Source organism: Palaemon carinicauda, chromosome 31 (assembly GCF_036898095.1).
Source record: "Palaemon carinicauda isolate YSFRI2023 chromosome 31, ASM3689809v2, whole genome shotgun sequence".
NCBI classification, from domain to species: Eukaryota; Metazoa; Arthropoda; class Malacostraca; order Decapoda; family Palaemonidae; genus Palaemon; species Palaemon carinicauda.
In genome coordinates this window covers 63659756-63674755 of record NC_090755.1, presented here as the reverse complement: position 1 = coordinate 63674755, position 15000 = coordinate 63659756, and the positions used below count along the sequence as shown (strand labels likewise).

The 15000-nt window shown below is 35.2% G+C and overlaps 1 protein-coding gene across 1 annotated transcript in view; it reads left to right on the top strand.

Moving 5' to 3' along the window:
• The window catches only part of RyR (Ryanodine receptor), a 252525-nt gene that overhangs the window by 186714 nt on the left and 50811 nt on the right, over nucleotides 1-15000 (top strand). The window contains exons 76-79 of the mRNA XM_068355236.1: nucleotides 5672-5852; nucleotides 6048-6382; nucleotides 6874-7129; nucleotides 7784-7902. Of these exons, the coding sequence (XP_068211337.1) occupies nucleotides 5672-5852; nucleotides 6048-6382; nucleotides 6874-7129; nucleotides 7784-7902 (891 nt within the window). The remainder of the gene's footprint in view (nucleotides 1-5671; nucleotides 5853-6047; nucleotides 6383-6873; nucleotides 7130-7783; nucleotides 7903-15000) is intronic.

Below are 15000 nucleotides of genomic sequence, written 5' to 3'. Positions count from 1 at the left end.
ATGGTAGTTTTTTAACAACAGGTGGCCCAAGGAGGAAGCCCCACCCTCCTGCCTGTCACAGAATGGCCACTTTTATCTTTGGTCATAACAAGTACAGACATACCATTTCCCTCTCTCGCCTGAGGGATTTTTTGTAACGTTTGTAATAAGTGTTTTTTTTTTTCTCTCACTTTTAAGCAAAAAGGCTTTGATGGGTAGGCATGTGATTAAGTAAATTTTGTTCCTTTGAGGATACAAACCTTCAGAACCCTATGTATTGTGTACCTTTGTGAAGTCATGGCCCCAAACAGTCCCAACCTTTTTGGTGTCCTTCCGATGAGTAAAATCTATGAACTCAGGGAGTGAATTATTTGACATCAGGGTAGTTTCTTTGCCTTGGGAGGGAGTTATCCGTTTTGAAGAGAGTTTTGCTATACCTGCATGCTTCATAGGGATAATTATTCATCTGGCAGGTTCACTTGACACCAACACGGTTCCTCAGATTGTGATCCTGTGTTCCATCATCAGTAAGGGTTCTTGGTGCTTCCCTTATGGCATAACCTCCCAATGTAGTGGTTTCTGCTGTGGCAGAAGAAACTGTTCTATCTTCTTCCTCAAGGGAGCTGTTGTAGCCTCCTCCTCAGAGGCAGCACAGTCATTATTGGTTTCCCAGACTTTGACTCCTCTGTGAAGGAAGAATGGTTGGTAAGGGAAATTAGAATTCATCTTCTTAGCAGGGGTGTGATGGTACTCAATTGCTAACTGATACCTGTGGAGTCAGTCAAGCAAGCAGAGCCAGTGTTACAGTTACCACTGTTGCACCAGGAGCAAGTGAGCAGTTCTACTCTTGATTGAACATTAACAATATAGTTCAGGGTAGGGTGGAAATGTATGCACCCCCTTCTCATTCCTATTTTGATATGGAAGAATGTTCGCTACTGTGGTACACATTTTGTGTTTTACAGAAATCACCGGTAACTAGTAGTTTCAGGGTCAAGCAGTTGTGAGCCTGGTGTTAAAGCCACTAATGTTTCATCATTTGCAGATGAGCAGTCCTACCTGGACTGATCTCCAGCACTGTACGGTAGACTAATGTGGTAATGATTCACTCTAAAAGCCTCATGCTAATGCAGCACTAACGCATCAACTAGTACCTTAGGGGTTGATTAGCCCTCGGGAGCCTGGTGTGACAGCCACTACTGTTTCATCAGTTGCAGGTAAACTGTCCTAACCAGAGTAATCTCGAGTATCATATGGTAGGTTGATAAGGGTATTACTGTATTCACATTACACCATCATGCCAATACGTAGGTCACACATCGATTGGTGTCTGTTAGTGATTGTGAGCCTGGGCGACAACACCGCTGGGTTATCATTTGCAGTTCAAAGGTCCTACTTCGGACCGCTTTTTAACACCGTATGGTAGGCTGATATGGCTAACGTCTACACTACTCATATGCCATTATAGAGTGTGCCAGGCCGGTAACTGTGTAGTTTGCTAGCAATCATGATTGCTGGTCACCTTTAACTTGCTTTGGAGTTTTTTTTACTGAATGGTACCTATGGCATTGGTTAGCAAGATGAGACCTGTGCAATTGTGACTGCTGTTTATAGCAGTATCAGGTGGACTGAAAACCAATTCCTAGGTGATAAGTGTCCTGTTTCAGGTGGAATAATAGTATGTCATCAGAAAAGTGCAAACGATTTGTTTTGTCCACCTGGTAGCCAACACGTTACTGTGAAGAGCCCATATCCAAGACTATAAGACTAAACAAAACCAGGGTGTTTTCTGCCAAAACATTAAGGTATTACATTCCTACTTTTATATTCTAGGGACTATAAAACTGTCTAGACAACGTTAGAAGACTGAAATTTACAAAAGAAATAGGTGAAAGAGCTTCAAACTCAAAACTCAAAAAATTATGAATTAACCATTAAGTGTCATGTACAAAACTGAAAATCCAGTTTGAACACATCTTCAAGCAAAAACTTGCATATGATATTTTGATATCAAAGAAGTGGTGAAGTAATAAAGTCCTTATATCAAAGCAAAATCTCCCGTAACTCATGACTTGGAGTCATGAGGTGGGCCTACATTAATACAATTGCTCAATTAGCATAACTTATCACTTTCCCATGAGATAGTGATTGTAATGCTCTGGAACTTTTCTGGTTCTGATAGATATTAGTGCATGTTGCACATCAGGTTATTTTGGAGTGACTGAGGTTCAAAGACTTGTCCTGTGAGCTGCCTAAGGACATGTGGGTACATGTGAATGAGTTCCAGTTAAAGAAAATTGTGGTACTGGCACTGAATCGTATTCATCCTATTCCCCCTCACTCTTAGATGGCAATTACATCTGATCCCTTGTAGAATTAATCTTCTTGAAGCATGACACATTCTTGGTGATTTGTGTCCACCAGAGCCTGTGACAATCAAACATGGGTATGTTTGGATTCTACATGTGACGTTTTGTCCTAGTATGGAGGCAGTGATCTCTTCCCTGTGTTGTCATGCACTATGACACTGTCTCCCACTTTGACCTCACAAGGTTTAATTTAACTCTAGGCATCATGATAATGCATTAATTTGTACTTTGATGTCTTACATTTCTTACATAAAACAATGTCATCATGACTAACCACAGTCTTTTCCAGTTTAGTTGTGATTGACTGACCAAATAGTAGTTTTACAGGCGACTCAACAGTAGAGCTGTGTAATGTGGCCCAATATGTATGCAAGACTTCATTCCAGTTATGTTGCCAATCACCATGTTGAGCAATGGTAGTTGTCTCTAAGTTTGCTTTACTAATAAATATTTCCACTTAACCATTGGCTCAGGGACAGCCAAAATGGTGAAATTTTCCTTGGCTTAAATTCTGTTTGATCTGCTTAACTGTGGAACTCTTCACTGTTGAAAGATGGGTGGTTATCTGTGCCAATTACTTTATGAATGCCTCTTATGGTCAAGATACTGTCCAATTTAGGAATTGAAGTACTTGCAGAAGTTGAACTCTGAACTTTAACAAATGGTTGACAATTACAGTCATCTATGACTACCATGATATACTGTACTGTCCATTTTACAACTGACCAAAGTTCATTGATGGCTCAGCCTTTGGTGCCTTAAAAATGAAATTGAAATATACTTATATATTTTAGAGATTATAAGAATTGTCCAGACAATATTAGGAAACCTGGAGATTTAAAAAAAATCTTTATGCACTAACAGGTCATACAGCTGTTAATAGTCTCCAGTTTGAGTCTGTAATTACTCCAAAACCACACTTTCCCGAAGGATGAACTAGGCTTTCACCAGTTGTTGATGATACATATGGGTTACATTCACTATGTGCTGTTATACTGAGCTTGAAATCGCAATTCTGATGCTTCTAAACAAAATTTCAGTCTTTGCTGGTGTGCAGTTTGTCCTTTAGACAAAAACAGCTGTTAATATCTCAATGGATTTACACCTGTCACTCATATGCACATACCATGTTTCTCGAAGATGCTATAAGCAAGTTTTGCTTGCCTGATGTCACTGCAGCTGTGGCTTCTACGTAGAGTAGATGTCAGAGAGACATAGTTGACATTGCTGTCAAGTGAGACTCTGTTTTCAAGACTATTTCTTAACACTAACGCTTAAAAGATTTTGAAGTGTGATCTATATTGGTAATTTTTAAAGTGAAGATTAAGCACCTCATGCTTAATCTGTGAATAATGCTCCTCCATCGGAGTGATAGTGTGAATTGCAAAGTGTACAATGTGGTGATCCCTGGAACCTGGATGCTCTGCGTAAGCATAGCAGAAATGCTCAGGACAGGTGTTCACCTATACTTCTAGCTCCTTTGTAGTGTCAAGATATCCTAGTGTCGTTTGTTTCGGTGAGAGCCATCTTGACACAGTCAAATGCCCTCTGGTTTTTCCCCTTCGATGACCATGGAGACTCAGTTTTGTTTAGCTCTCGGAGATTGCGTGAGTGTAGTGTAGTCAGGAATAAAACTGATCACAGCAATTTTGCATGCCTAAGTAAACTGTGCACCTCTGATGCTTTCTTCTGAGGACCCTTGCCTATTACAGCCTGAACTTTGCTATGACTTGAACTCAGTCCATCAAACTTTGCTTGGACTTGAACTCAGTCCATCAGCTATGAACACATGACCATAGAACTCTAATGTTGCCTTTTCAAATTACCACTTCATTTAGAGTGAGATTTGGTTATCTGATGCTAATTAATAGCTCTCATATGTTATTCAGGTGATTTCTGGTATCACTTCCATAGCATATGATATCATCTCCGATCTTAAACACAGCATGATCATTAAGCATCTGGAATGGGTGCTGTTCCCTTTTGATGGCCATGTTTGCCACTTTCAAGTTGACACACAAATGAAACAGGCTAGAGGGTTGACTTATAAATGACAAAAAATATCAACACTCAGGGTGTTGGACCAGTTGGAGTTTCAATGATGTTCTATTCCTCTTCATGCGTAATTTGCTTCTTGGTGTTAGGACACATAGAATGAGGCAGGGTCTTGGTTTTGGATCACTGGTTTTACACTTTAACTCTCTCAAACTTGAGCTTCCCCATTCCTGTAAATGTATCCCCGAAGTGCTCCTCCAGTTGGGCAACACTGAGGATAACATTGTTACTTTAGGCTACAGTACATTGATAATATTAATGAGGCTCAATTTCATGGAAGTATGGCATGGCAGTAGGGACTTTGCATCTTCCTCAGCCACAACAACAAAATAATTCAATCCCATGATTTTACAATTTTCTTTCACTTAGATGTAGGGAAAGTAGTGGTAGTAGTTCTCAGATTACTTGCTAGTGTTTTCTGGTGCTGCATTAATTTTTTTTTTAAAAGGCCCATGCTTGATGTACTCTTTGTTTTAGTGAGTTTCATTTAATTTACATAATTTGATTATGTCATCCAAAGGTGAAAAACAAAAGCATGTTAATCTCAGCTACTCGTTTCGATGTTACCTACATGTTGGGCATAAACAATATATAGGATAGGCCTTTAGCCTATAAAATTTGGTATAATTTTTCTATGCTTTGGAAAACGTTTTGTGGATACAACGGATTATCAGGGGGGCCTTACACCCCTTACCCCCTCTTAGTCTGTTATTGCAAGTTCAAGGCTAGTAGCTAACGTTTAAACTAGTAAAGTACTGGCCAATGATTTAACAGTTTCCACACTTATGGTTAGATGTTAGGAGGTTGTTAGTCACCTTCCTTGCTCATGTAATGGGCCAGGAAAGAGGACATGTCCAGGGAAGAAAATAACCTATCAGTTTGGTTCTAAGGTATTTCCTTCCATTAATGAGTTAGTCTATCTATTTTAAAGAACGAAAGTTTTGTGTATGTGTAGGAACAAATTTTAAAAGTAATTCGTATTTTTCCTAGCTATACAAACCTGAGTCCTTTAGATTTAATTTCTCACGCTCCTTTGTCATCCCCAAGGCCAAACAGGAGGATGGACAGGGAGTGCCATCTTTCTTTAACTAACTACCTTGGTAATAATTCAATGGCTGTTCCAGTGCCACTGAAGATATATCCTTACTTCAAAAGACTCAGGCTTGTATAGCTAGAAAAAATATAAATTACAAGTACTTTTAAAGTATATTTTGTCAAGTAGCAAAAATACCTATAGGAATATGTAATTTTTCCCTATATCATTCCAGAGAAGAAATCAACTTCCTTCTGATGTGTTGTGATACAAACCATGATGGTAAAATTGATTATGTGGAATTCACTGAACGTTTCCATAATCCTGCTAAAGATATCGGTTTCAACCTGGCTGTCCTTCTCACCAACCTTTCCGAACACATGCCAAATGACCCACGTCTTGCAAGATTCCTTGAGGTAAGAGTTTTTTTATGGAAATATATAGCTTTAGTTGTATAATCATAGGAACATATCCCCACAAAGCTTTTAATCCACATCATTCTATATAATTACACATTTCATATAAATCATGTGTATATGTCAAATTACTGCAGAGTTCCTTTTTAAGGTGTGGGCTCATTTGATTGATTCTTGATCTCACTAATCTTGCAGACTGCTGGTTCTGTTCTTAACTATTTTGAGCTCTTCTTGGGTCGTATTGAGATCATGGGCAGTTCAAAGCGCATTGAACGTGTCTACTTTGAGATCAAGGAAGAGAATATTGACCAATGGGAAAAGCCTCAAATCAAGGACTCCAAGAGGAACTTCTTCTTTGATGTGGTAACTGAGGGAGATAAGGAAAAACTTGAAGCTTTTGTTAACTTCTGTGAGGATGCCATCTTTGAAATGCAGCATGCTGCAGCTCTTATGGAGGAAGAAGAGGATGCCATGGCCAAGAAATCAGCAGCAGATGGTCTGAAATATCTTAGTGAAGAAGAGGAAGAAAAGTAAGTTGTACTGTTGATTGATATATGATAACCTTTTCATCTTACTTTATTTGTCAGGTATATTTTCCTTTTTACATTCAGAATTATGAATCCCACCTGACTAGCTTTTATTTTATTTTATTTCACCACTTTTTATATATTTTCTCATGTTTCCTGTCAAGATTTATACTATCATTCACCAATACATAGTTAAGGAGGAAAGTTAAGTATACAGTAAATAAAAAAAGAGTATCATGTTTTCAATTTTTATGAGAAATAGCAGCATTATCTGGGTTTTGAAAATATAGTTACAGTAATTACAATATATCTACTTAAATTGATAAAATAACATACCAAATTTAAAAAAGATTTCTTTTGATGTTTACTTTCATCGTGCTGCAAACTTGCAAATATTTTTCATTTTATATGGGCAGTTTTTGAAAAACTGCTTATAGCTCCAATCTTTTATCTTTGTTATGAAAAGCAACTTTCTTTCCTTGTTGTTTAATTAGGACTGGCATGGATCTAATAAAGTCAAAGATTGGTGGTGTCAAGGACCAGATTTTGGAAGGATTATCAGTGTTTGCTCCTTCTAATGTAAAGAAAAAGATTAAAGAAATCAAACAAATGACACCGACTGAATTGGCTGTTGGGTTCTGCAAGTTGCTTTTCCTCCTCCTGTATCACAGTTGTTTTGGAGTATTTTACGTTCTTCAGAAAGTTTGTGTAGCTCTCATGGGACTGATGCAAGGACCTCCTACTGTAAAGGTAATGTACATATAATGTTTTGATATTTGTGGAGATAAACGTGTTCAATATGCAGTTGCCACTGATTGATATGGCTGATTAGTGATTCATTGTCCATAAATCTTTTGTTAGATCTGGCCTCTGTAGACATTAGTGTAGGTGAGAGCATTTCCTTATTCCAATTTATTCCCATTCATGTCTCAAAATATGTTGTACTTAATCCTAAGTAAACTTTTCCTCCCATACAGAAAAATCTAATATGAGATTAGAAATGGTGCTATAGTGAGCATTTCACTGGGCGACACAGGTCAAGCCCAGAAAATATTTATGAAAACTTGAAGATAACATGTTAAACATTATTTTTTATATCAATAAACTTGTAGGCTACATGAAATATTGTTTAAAAATATTTCTTATTATATTATTGCTCGCCAGCATGCAAGCCATTTTACAAATACACTAGCCTTTTATGTGCAACTGTACAATAAACAGTATATTCACATTTTCTAAAATACAATAAATATAGTACTGGATTTTTACACTTATTCAGTAAAAGACTTGGAAATTCATTACTCTGGTGAAATTGGTGTTTAATTTTTCTCTTACAAAGAATTAACTGAATTAACATTATAACCACAGAAATAAAATAATAACTATTTGCTCTTGCATTTGCAGGATGAAGAAAAGGAAGAGGCAAAATCAGGACCGTTAGTACCGTTAGCAATACCAGCTTTACCGGGGCCAGAGGGCGAAGAAGGAGCAGTTGCAGAAGAAGAACCAAAGGCTGAAGAAGAGTAAGTAATGCTTATGATATCTTATTAATATATTATTTAGAATGATGCTATGTTTCAAACATTTCCAAAATATAAATTGGATTAGACAGATATTGATTACAAAAGGTTTAAGTGGTTTAATATTTTTTTGTCCCTATAATTGCTTTAGTATAGCTACAGTTCAGTTTTTAGGAATGCATTTAAAATTGATATTGACAATTTAAATGACCCTTTCAGTATGTCCTTTTTGGGTATGGAAAATAATCAAATGATTTTCTGTGTAATAAAGAGAAGGGAGCAAGTTGAGAAAAATTATACGAGAGGTTGAATGCAGTGAATGTGATCTAATGAACTAAATGAATGGCAGAACCAATGAATAGAGTAGTAATTAAAGTTAGATTGGAGACATTTTTGTTCAGAGAGGATTAAATAGATGACATTTTATAAAACTTCATATATGTTAAGATACTTGAGCTGTTATCTGTCTATGGTAATAATGTGTGGATTTTTTTATGAATTTAATGTTGCTGATATGTGTTATATGTTCATTTGATGTTTAAAGCAGTAGCATGAAAATAGTAATTAAAGTATTTACACCATTTTTAGAGACTAATTAAACTAATGCTTAGTAATAAACTATAGTTCACTATTTTTGCATTCACTAGTAGTTGTGGAAGTAACAGTGATGTGGTGAAACACGTTGACTTTCAAAATTCTGTAAACTTTATGCATGATTATGTTGATGAACATGTTGCCGCTAGGACATGAGTTTTGGTACACAAATATTTATTATACACAGACCTAAACACAAAAACACAAATATTCACAGTATATGTAAAGGATTTGTTACAAGAAGAAGAGTTATAAATTTTGTAGTTTAGTACATGTATTATTGTTTGTAGGATAATTTAAATCATACAGATTTTGTGAAGTCTGTCGATGGAAGACAGAAGAGACATTGGTTTTACTATTCGGTGGAGTGGCTGTGTGGTATCCCAAGATTATGTTTCCTCGTACCTTTGCTTATTGCTTTTTTTTTTTTATTGCATTTTGGTTTTTCGTACATTTTTTCTTTCATTTTCAGTCATTCCTTACAATTTACAGTCCTTGCTTATAATTTTCAATTTTGCTTTTGGCCTCTTTGTTTTACCTCAGGAATTTTCCTTGATATTTTGTATTTTATCTCCATGTGATTGTTCTCATTTTTTTTACATTGTTTTATATGGACCTACACACATGCCCGCAGAAGGATCTCTGATAATGGACATAAATTCACTCTTTTCAAGTCAAATATTTTATTCATTGAATAAACAATACATGTCTCTATTGAGTAACAGTACATGAGTGGTAGAAAACATGTTGCCTCATTGGAGTTTAAAAATTAATTAAATATATATATATATATATATATATATATATATATATGTATATATATATATATATATATATATATATATACATATATATAAATAGTACTGTATAAAATATTGATGGTTATCAAACAATATGCCTATTTTAAAGGCATTACAGTACTTAAAGGGCATGTTTCCATATACATAGGCCCTTATGTAATTTTTGCAAATAAGAAGGCATTTATTTTTTCAATCATTGCATGTGCATTGCACTGTAATTACCAGTGAACATCTCAACATATCAATATGTGACATTCTTTGTCGGCAACTGCCCTCATGTGTTAGTAGTTTAGTTTTTCTATGTCAATTTTCCATACTTTTTTCTAGTTAGTGGGAAACTTAAGCACCAGAGGTGGGATGTAAAAGAATCCAGATTTCAGTTTTAAAAATCCCTTTAACAAATATACACTTACATCCAGAACCTTCTTATGTATCTTTTACCATAAAATCTCAACTACCATAATAGTATTACTTTTAGGATAATAAAAAAAACTGAGATTGTAGTAAAAATCCTTCATTTGAATAAATGAACTCTTCCTCTCACTCTTCCTAAAAGGAAGATATTCATAGAACTTTGGGAACACGTATGGTAGTGAGTTGTGTAGTTTGAAAGTAAAGGGAATAATAGACATTAAAATTATTGTCAATTTGCATATTTTTCTTCACAGTGTAAAGAAATTAAAGCCTAACAATTATCTTTGGACAAACAAACTTAGAAGTATCATTGAGAAAGTCAAACTTGGCAATTGTCTTGCAATCAAAGTGGTGAAAATCTAAAATCATGTAGCTTTTGAGCAGCTAAGAAATTGCATAATTTTCAAGATTTTACGTAAATAATCAGCTTCTTACAGCTGTAGGTAGCTCTTTAGTACAATTTGTCTGAATATATTTATTAGAATTGATAACAAATTTGTATTTTATTTTATTGTTCATAGCAAACCCATCAATCATATTGAGTTGAAATCATAGTTGGAGTATTCTAAGACATGGCCTATTTGAAGTCTTCTTGAAAAAGAGGGAGAGCTGTAAATGATAGTGAGCATATGTATGTGTCTGTGGATCATTAGTTGAAGGAAACTGCCCATCCCTTATCTTAGTTTGCATGTCAGTTGACTTGCTGTGGTTGAGAATCTCCCCAGCTTCACCAAGACAGTCTTTAGTTGTATATTTAATTCCTATCTAGTTTTCTTTTCAATAACGTTTTGATATTTTCTTTCTTCATCATAAAATTTAATTATTTTTCACATTTTCTTTCTTACAAAATGACTGAATAATGTAATTTTAATAATTGAATTAGTTGTGTATATACTCACCCATGGTTCACATGACTTCCTCCTTCAAGCTTGCTAGATTTCCCATTTTCCCTATATGTGAAGTTAGTTTACATTCAACAACCACTTGACATCACCAATTAGTAGGGAGCTGGGGGTAGGGAATTATGTGAACCCCAGGCGAGTCTAGAAAGAACCAATTCTATTACTGTATTAAGATACCAGTTACAGTATTTATCAATCTCACGCAAGGTTCACATGGAAAAATACCACACTCTGAAGGAGGAGACTAAATAAGGGGAAGAAATTAACCAAACCAAAATTCCTAACTTAGCAATTTACACCAACTAACCAGACAAGTCTGGCTTTATGCCTAGTAGCTTAAGGATTGATACCTAAAGATAGAGAGGACTTCCTTCATCCTTTCTACACCCAACAGAAATTGAGAGAGGATTAATAAATAACCAATTGTCGTAAGGGCAGAGATACCAAAAAGAACTCTAATGCACCCTAATCAACATGAAAATTACATACCTCAAAAACTATTTCAACTAGAACATCACAGGTAGTCATATATGATTACCAACCAGCTATCCTTATAAAAAAAAAGGCTTCTCTTAAATGGTACTCTGTTAATTTATATCTCATATTCTTATGAGTTACTGCCAAAACTCTTTCCTAAGAACATTCATACAGAAATTATGGAAAGTAGCATCACTCCTAATAACATGAACCACAACTTTCAAGTCCATTATCTGACATCAATTTGACTGTGTCACCTCAAATTGCCTAAAAGTGGTACATCAACTATTGCCCCAGAATACCAATAAATTTAGTTATTCACAATTTTATACTAGAGCCAAGACCCATTAAGATAAAACAATATAAAGTCGGTATAAATGATAAAGTTCCTTTGGTTTCTAGACATCACTTTCTTGACAGCCTCATACTGTGCTGCACGAGAAAAATGAGATCAATGATTTGTCTCAAAAATCATACATTTTTATAGGTATTACATACAACAGATTTTGACGTAGGAAAAATCTATTTTTGAGTGAGATAGCCATGTCATCCTGATGGAAGGTCTCTTCGGCAGCTTCCTACTGTATAAAATTTCTACGAGTGATATTACAAGAAAATCATCATCAGGTATCACAGGGTTCTAACCCCCTGGAACGACTAACTCATTTCAAAGCATTCCCCTTTGAGGTAATAGCTCCAACATCAAAACTCGTAGTTGGAATTTGAGACTTGCTAGTTTCCTAACCTACATTAGGAGCTATTAGGGCACTGCCAGTCAAATCATGATACAGCCGATTATTAGACTGAACGGGCTTATTGAAAAACTGTGCACCTGGTAGCTATGTATAATATGGGATGCCATATTATTAATGATGGCACAGGAAGGTTCTTCATGTGCACTTGCTGTAGTGGGAGGTAGGATGGCTGGATTCAGACTTCTAACCCAGTCTTTTTTCTCTTATTGAGGCTTGTAAGGAAGCAACCGACTCTGTAATGCACATATATCAACAGAACCCTAACCAGATGGTACTCTAGAACCAATGGACAAAACCTAAGGAGTTAGCATAATATTCAGATCAGGGCAGGTTAGGTTAGAAACACTGCCACTGCCAGAAAGACCGTTAGCCTTCTTAGATTGCATAAACAAAGCAAACTTTTCCTTGAAATAAAGGAAATTGGGAATTAAGTGAATCACTAAACTTCAGAGCTTCCCTTAATTGTTTGAGCTGAAGCATCCTCTTCACTGCCTAAATCAACTATACTAGTCATCTATGTATGATCCCTAGATTTTAAATTTAATTTTTTCCTATGTTTAGAGTCCTCTCGCAAACTTGTTTTGACAAAAGGCGTAACGTAATCCTCCATAAGACTGGTAATATTTTTCAATTCTGTACACCTACGATATAAGGGACTTTGTTGCCCACAACACATGATACAAAAGAAATTAGGATCCTTACCCTCCAGCAGTAACACCTTTGAGCAATTAACATATAAATGTATTTCAAAACCAGAAGACATTCCTGATTAGGCTGAAGCTAACTAATACTTTAGTAAGCACTCTGTCCAGAAAAGCAGACTGCTATGAAAGACAATCTACACATTACACGGCCACTGGGTATGCTAAATAAGCTTTACCCACACCATGCTCATTGGCATACTTGTGGGGGTGATGAAGAAAAGAAATATAATTTTCCATTGTATACATCAACACTGGTAAATTTTGAGGATTGAGCCACGTGAACTTTGAGTGAGTTTCGTAGTTTAGTAGTAACATGAAGCTTTTTCTACCTAGATTCCATTGAGTTTCTGTGTTCATTGAGTTTTGCTTTTCCTTATTTTTCACTTTTTAATTCAATGATTGTTCATATTTATATATGTTTTCATTCTGATGTAATATTGATTGAAGTTTGCCACGTAGTACAGTATTGTTTACTTTATTAACTACCATATGAACTGGTTGGTTTTTAGCCTTAGGGTAAGTAGTCCTTTTTCGCATTCTACACAAAGTCTTAGTGCCTATATTTTTTTTTTACTTTATTTTTATTCACTATTTTGTTTTTGTCTGATTATCAATTACTGTGCATCTTATTGTGCTACTTGTAATTGATGTCTGAAATACAGGATCGTACTGTAATTGTTTATTTTATAGTACAGGTAGTTTATTTCTGGACTCTTTGCTACTTCTATTATTAAATGTTATTGTTATATCTTATATCAGTATGTTAGAGTATGCTGCTAGTATAGTAACTTGTGTTGCTCCTTTGGATCCATCAGGCCTTCAGAAAGGTTGAGGGTCTCTCTGACAGCATAATTTCCCTACTACTGTAATGTGCTCATTAAGATTGATGGGTGTTTTTATTAATAAAACCATAAATCGTGTATATTCCTGCTTCCTTTCCTTCTGTTCCTGCTTTATGGGATCTAATCTGGGTAGTTCCTTCCAGCTAATGGCCAATAGGTATGCATGAACGGATAGTAAATGGGCGAGTCTCAGGACAACAACAACCATTCTGTGCTCAATATGATTGACAAGTTTGTGAGAAAATTTTATTCATATGTCATAAAAACTTTATTTCCTAGCTAAGTCTTAGACTTAAATTATAAGTAAACATTAGAATCACTATGGAACTGTTAAACAAGGGATGTCAGCCAATATATCAAAATTATATATTATAATGTACAATACACATAATTTCAGTGTAGATTGAGTTTGAAAGTAAGATTTAGGGGTAGAAGTAAATGTCACTGAATAAGTGGTAATACAGGTCATAGTAAGGTCATGGATTTAAAGGGGAAAACTGCAAAAAAGACCAATATGTAGCATTACATAAAAAATTAAAATTGGTTTATGTAGCTTGACCCAATGTAAAACCGACAAAGAATGTGAAAATTTATTTACATAGAGTAGCATGGTCACATGGAATACCACACATGTACAATATCTTGAATGAGGCTAGGTTGCTTTGTTTTTACAAATGAATAAAATAAAGTACAATTATGCTTATCTAAAAAAAAACTATATTCATACATGCATGTACACATTTATACAGAAAAGTATACCATACATGGTGCACACATGTATTTGATTCATATACAGTAAGTTGAGCCATCGTAAGTAGAGCACAGTGCTATATTATGCTTTCGCAAGCAATCCATGGTTATATATTTATCATTTACCTCTGTATGCTTTTAGTTTTTTCTAAGTTCACAATTTTACAGCTTCTTTAGAATGCATAGTATATTTATATCCAACTACTGAACATATTTTACCAATTCTCGTCACTTTCTTTCATGCTTGGAATCAAACCGAGACTTGGAATTTCTGAATTCTTTCCGTACTTAAAAAGATTTATTGCTTTTTGAGCTGTTACTTTTGGTTTCCCCTGGGAAATGGCAAAATACATAAGCTTGGGAATTTTCCTGAATGGATATATTACTCTGGCTGGTTTTGCTCAGCAGTAAACTATTAAAATTATCAGCCTTTTCTTTGTTCATTCTTATTACTTGCTCTTGAATAATCTATATGAATGCAATGGTGTTACGTTTTTTTTAACAAGATTAATTTCATTTGCTCAAAGAAACTGTCAAGCAGTACATATTTCTTGTAGCATCATTAATTTTGGGATATGTGAAATGCTATACCTTTAAATTTGAAGGTTTACCTTAAGAGAAAAGGATTCCTTATATTTCTTTTACTTTGGCATTTCTTGGTATAACTAACATACAGCTCTGTAGTCAAATTATGTCTGGCCGACCTCCAGAGAAACAATTTTCAGAAAACTCGGCTCCACAGTATTATGAAAGGGATATGGTATATTATCTCAGTGTCATGTAATTTTCCTAAAAAACTAAATGCTGGTAGCAGAATGAAACATGTACACCAATCTAGCACTAAAATTACAAGCAAGAGGTTT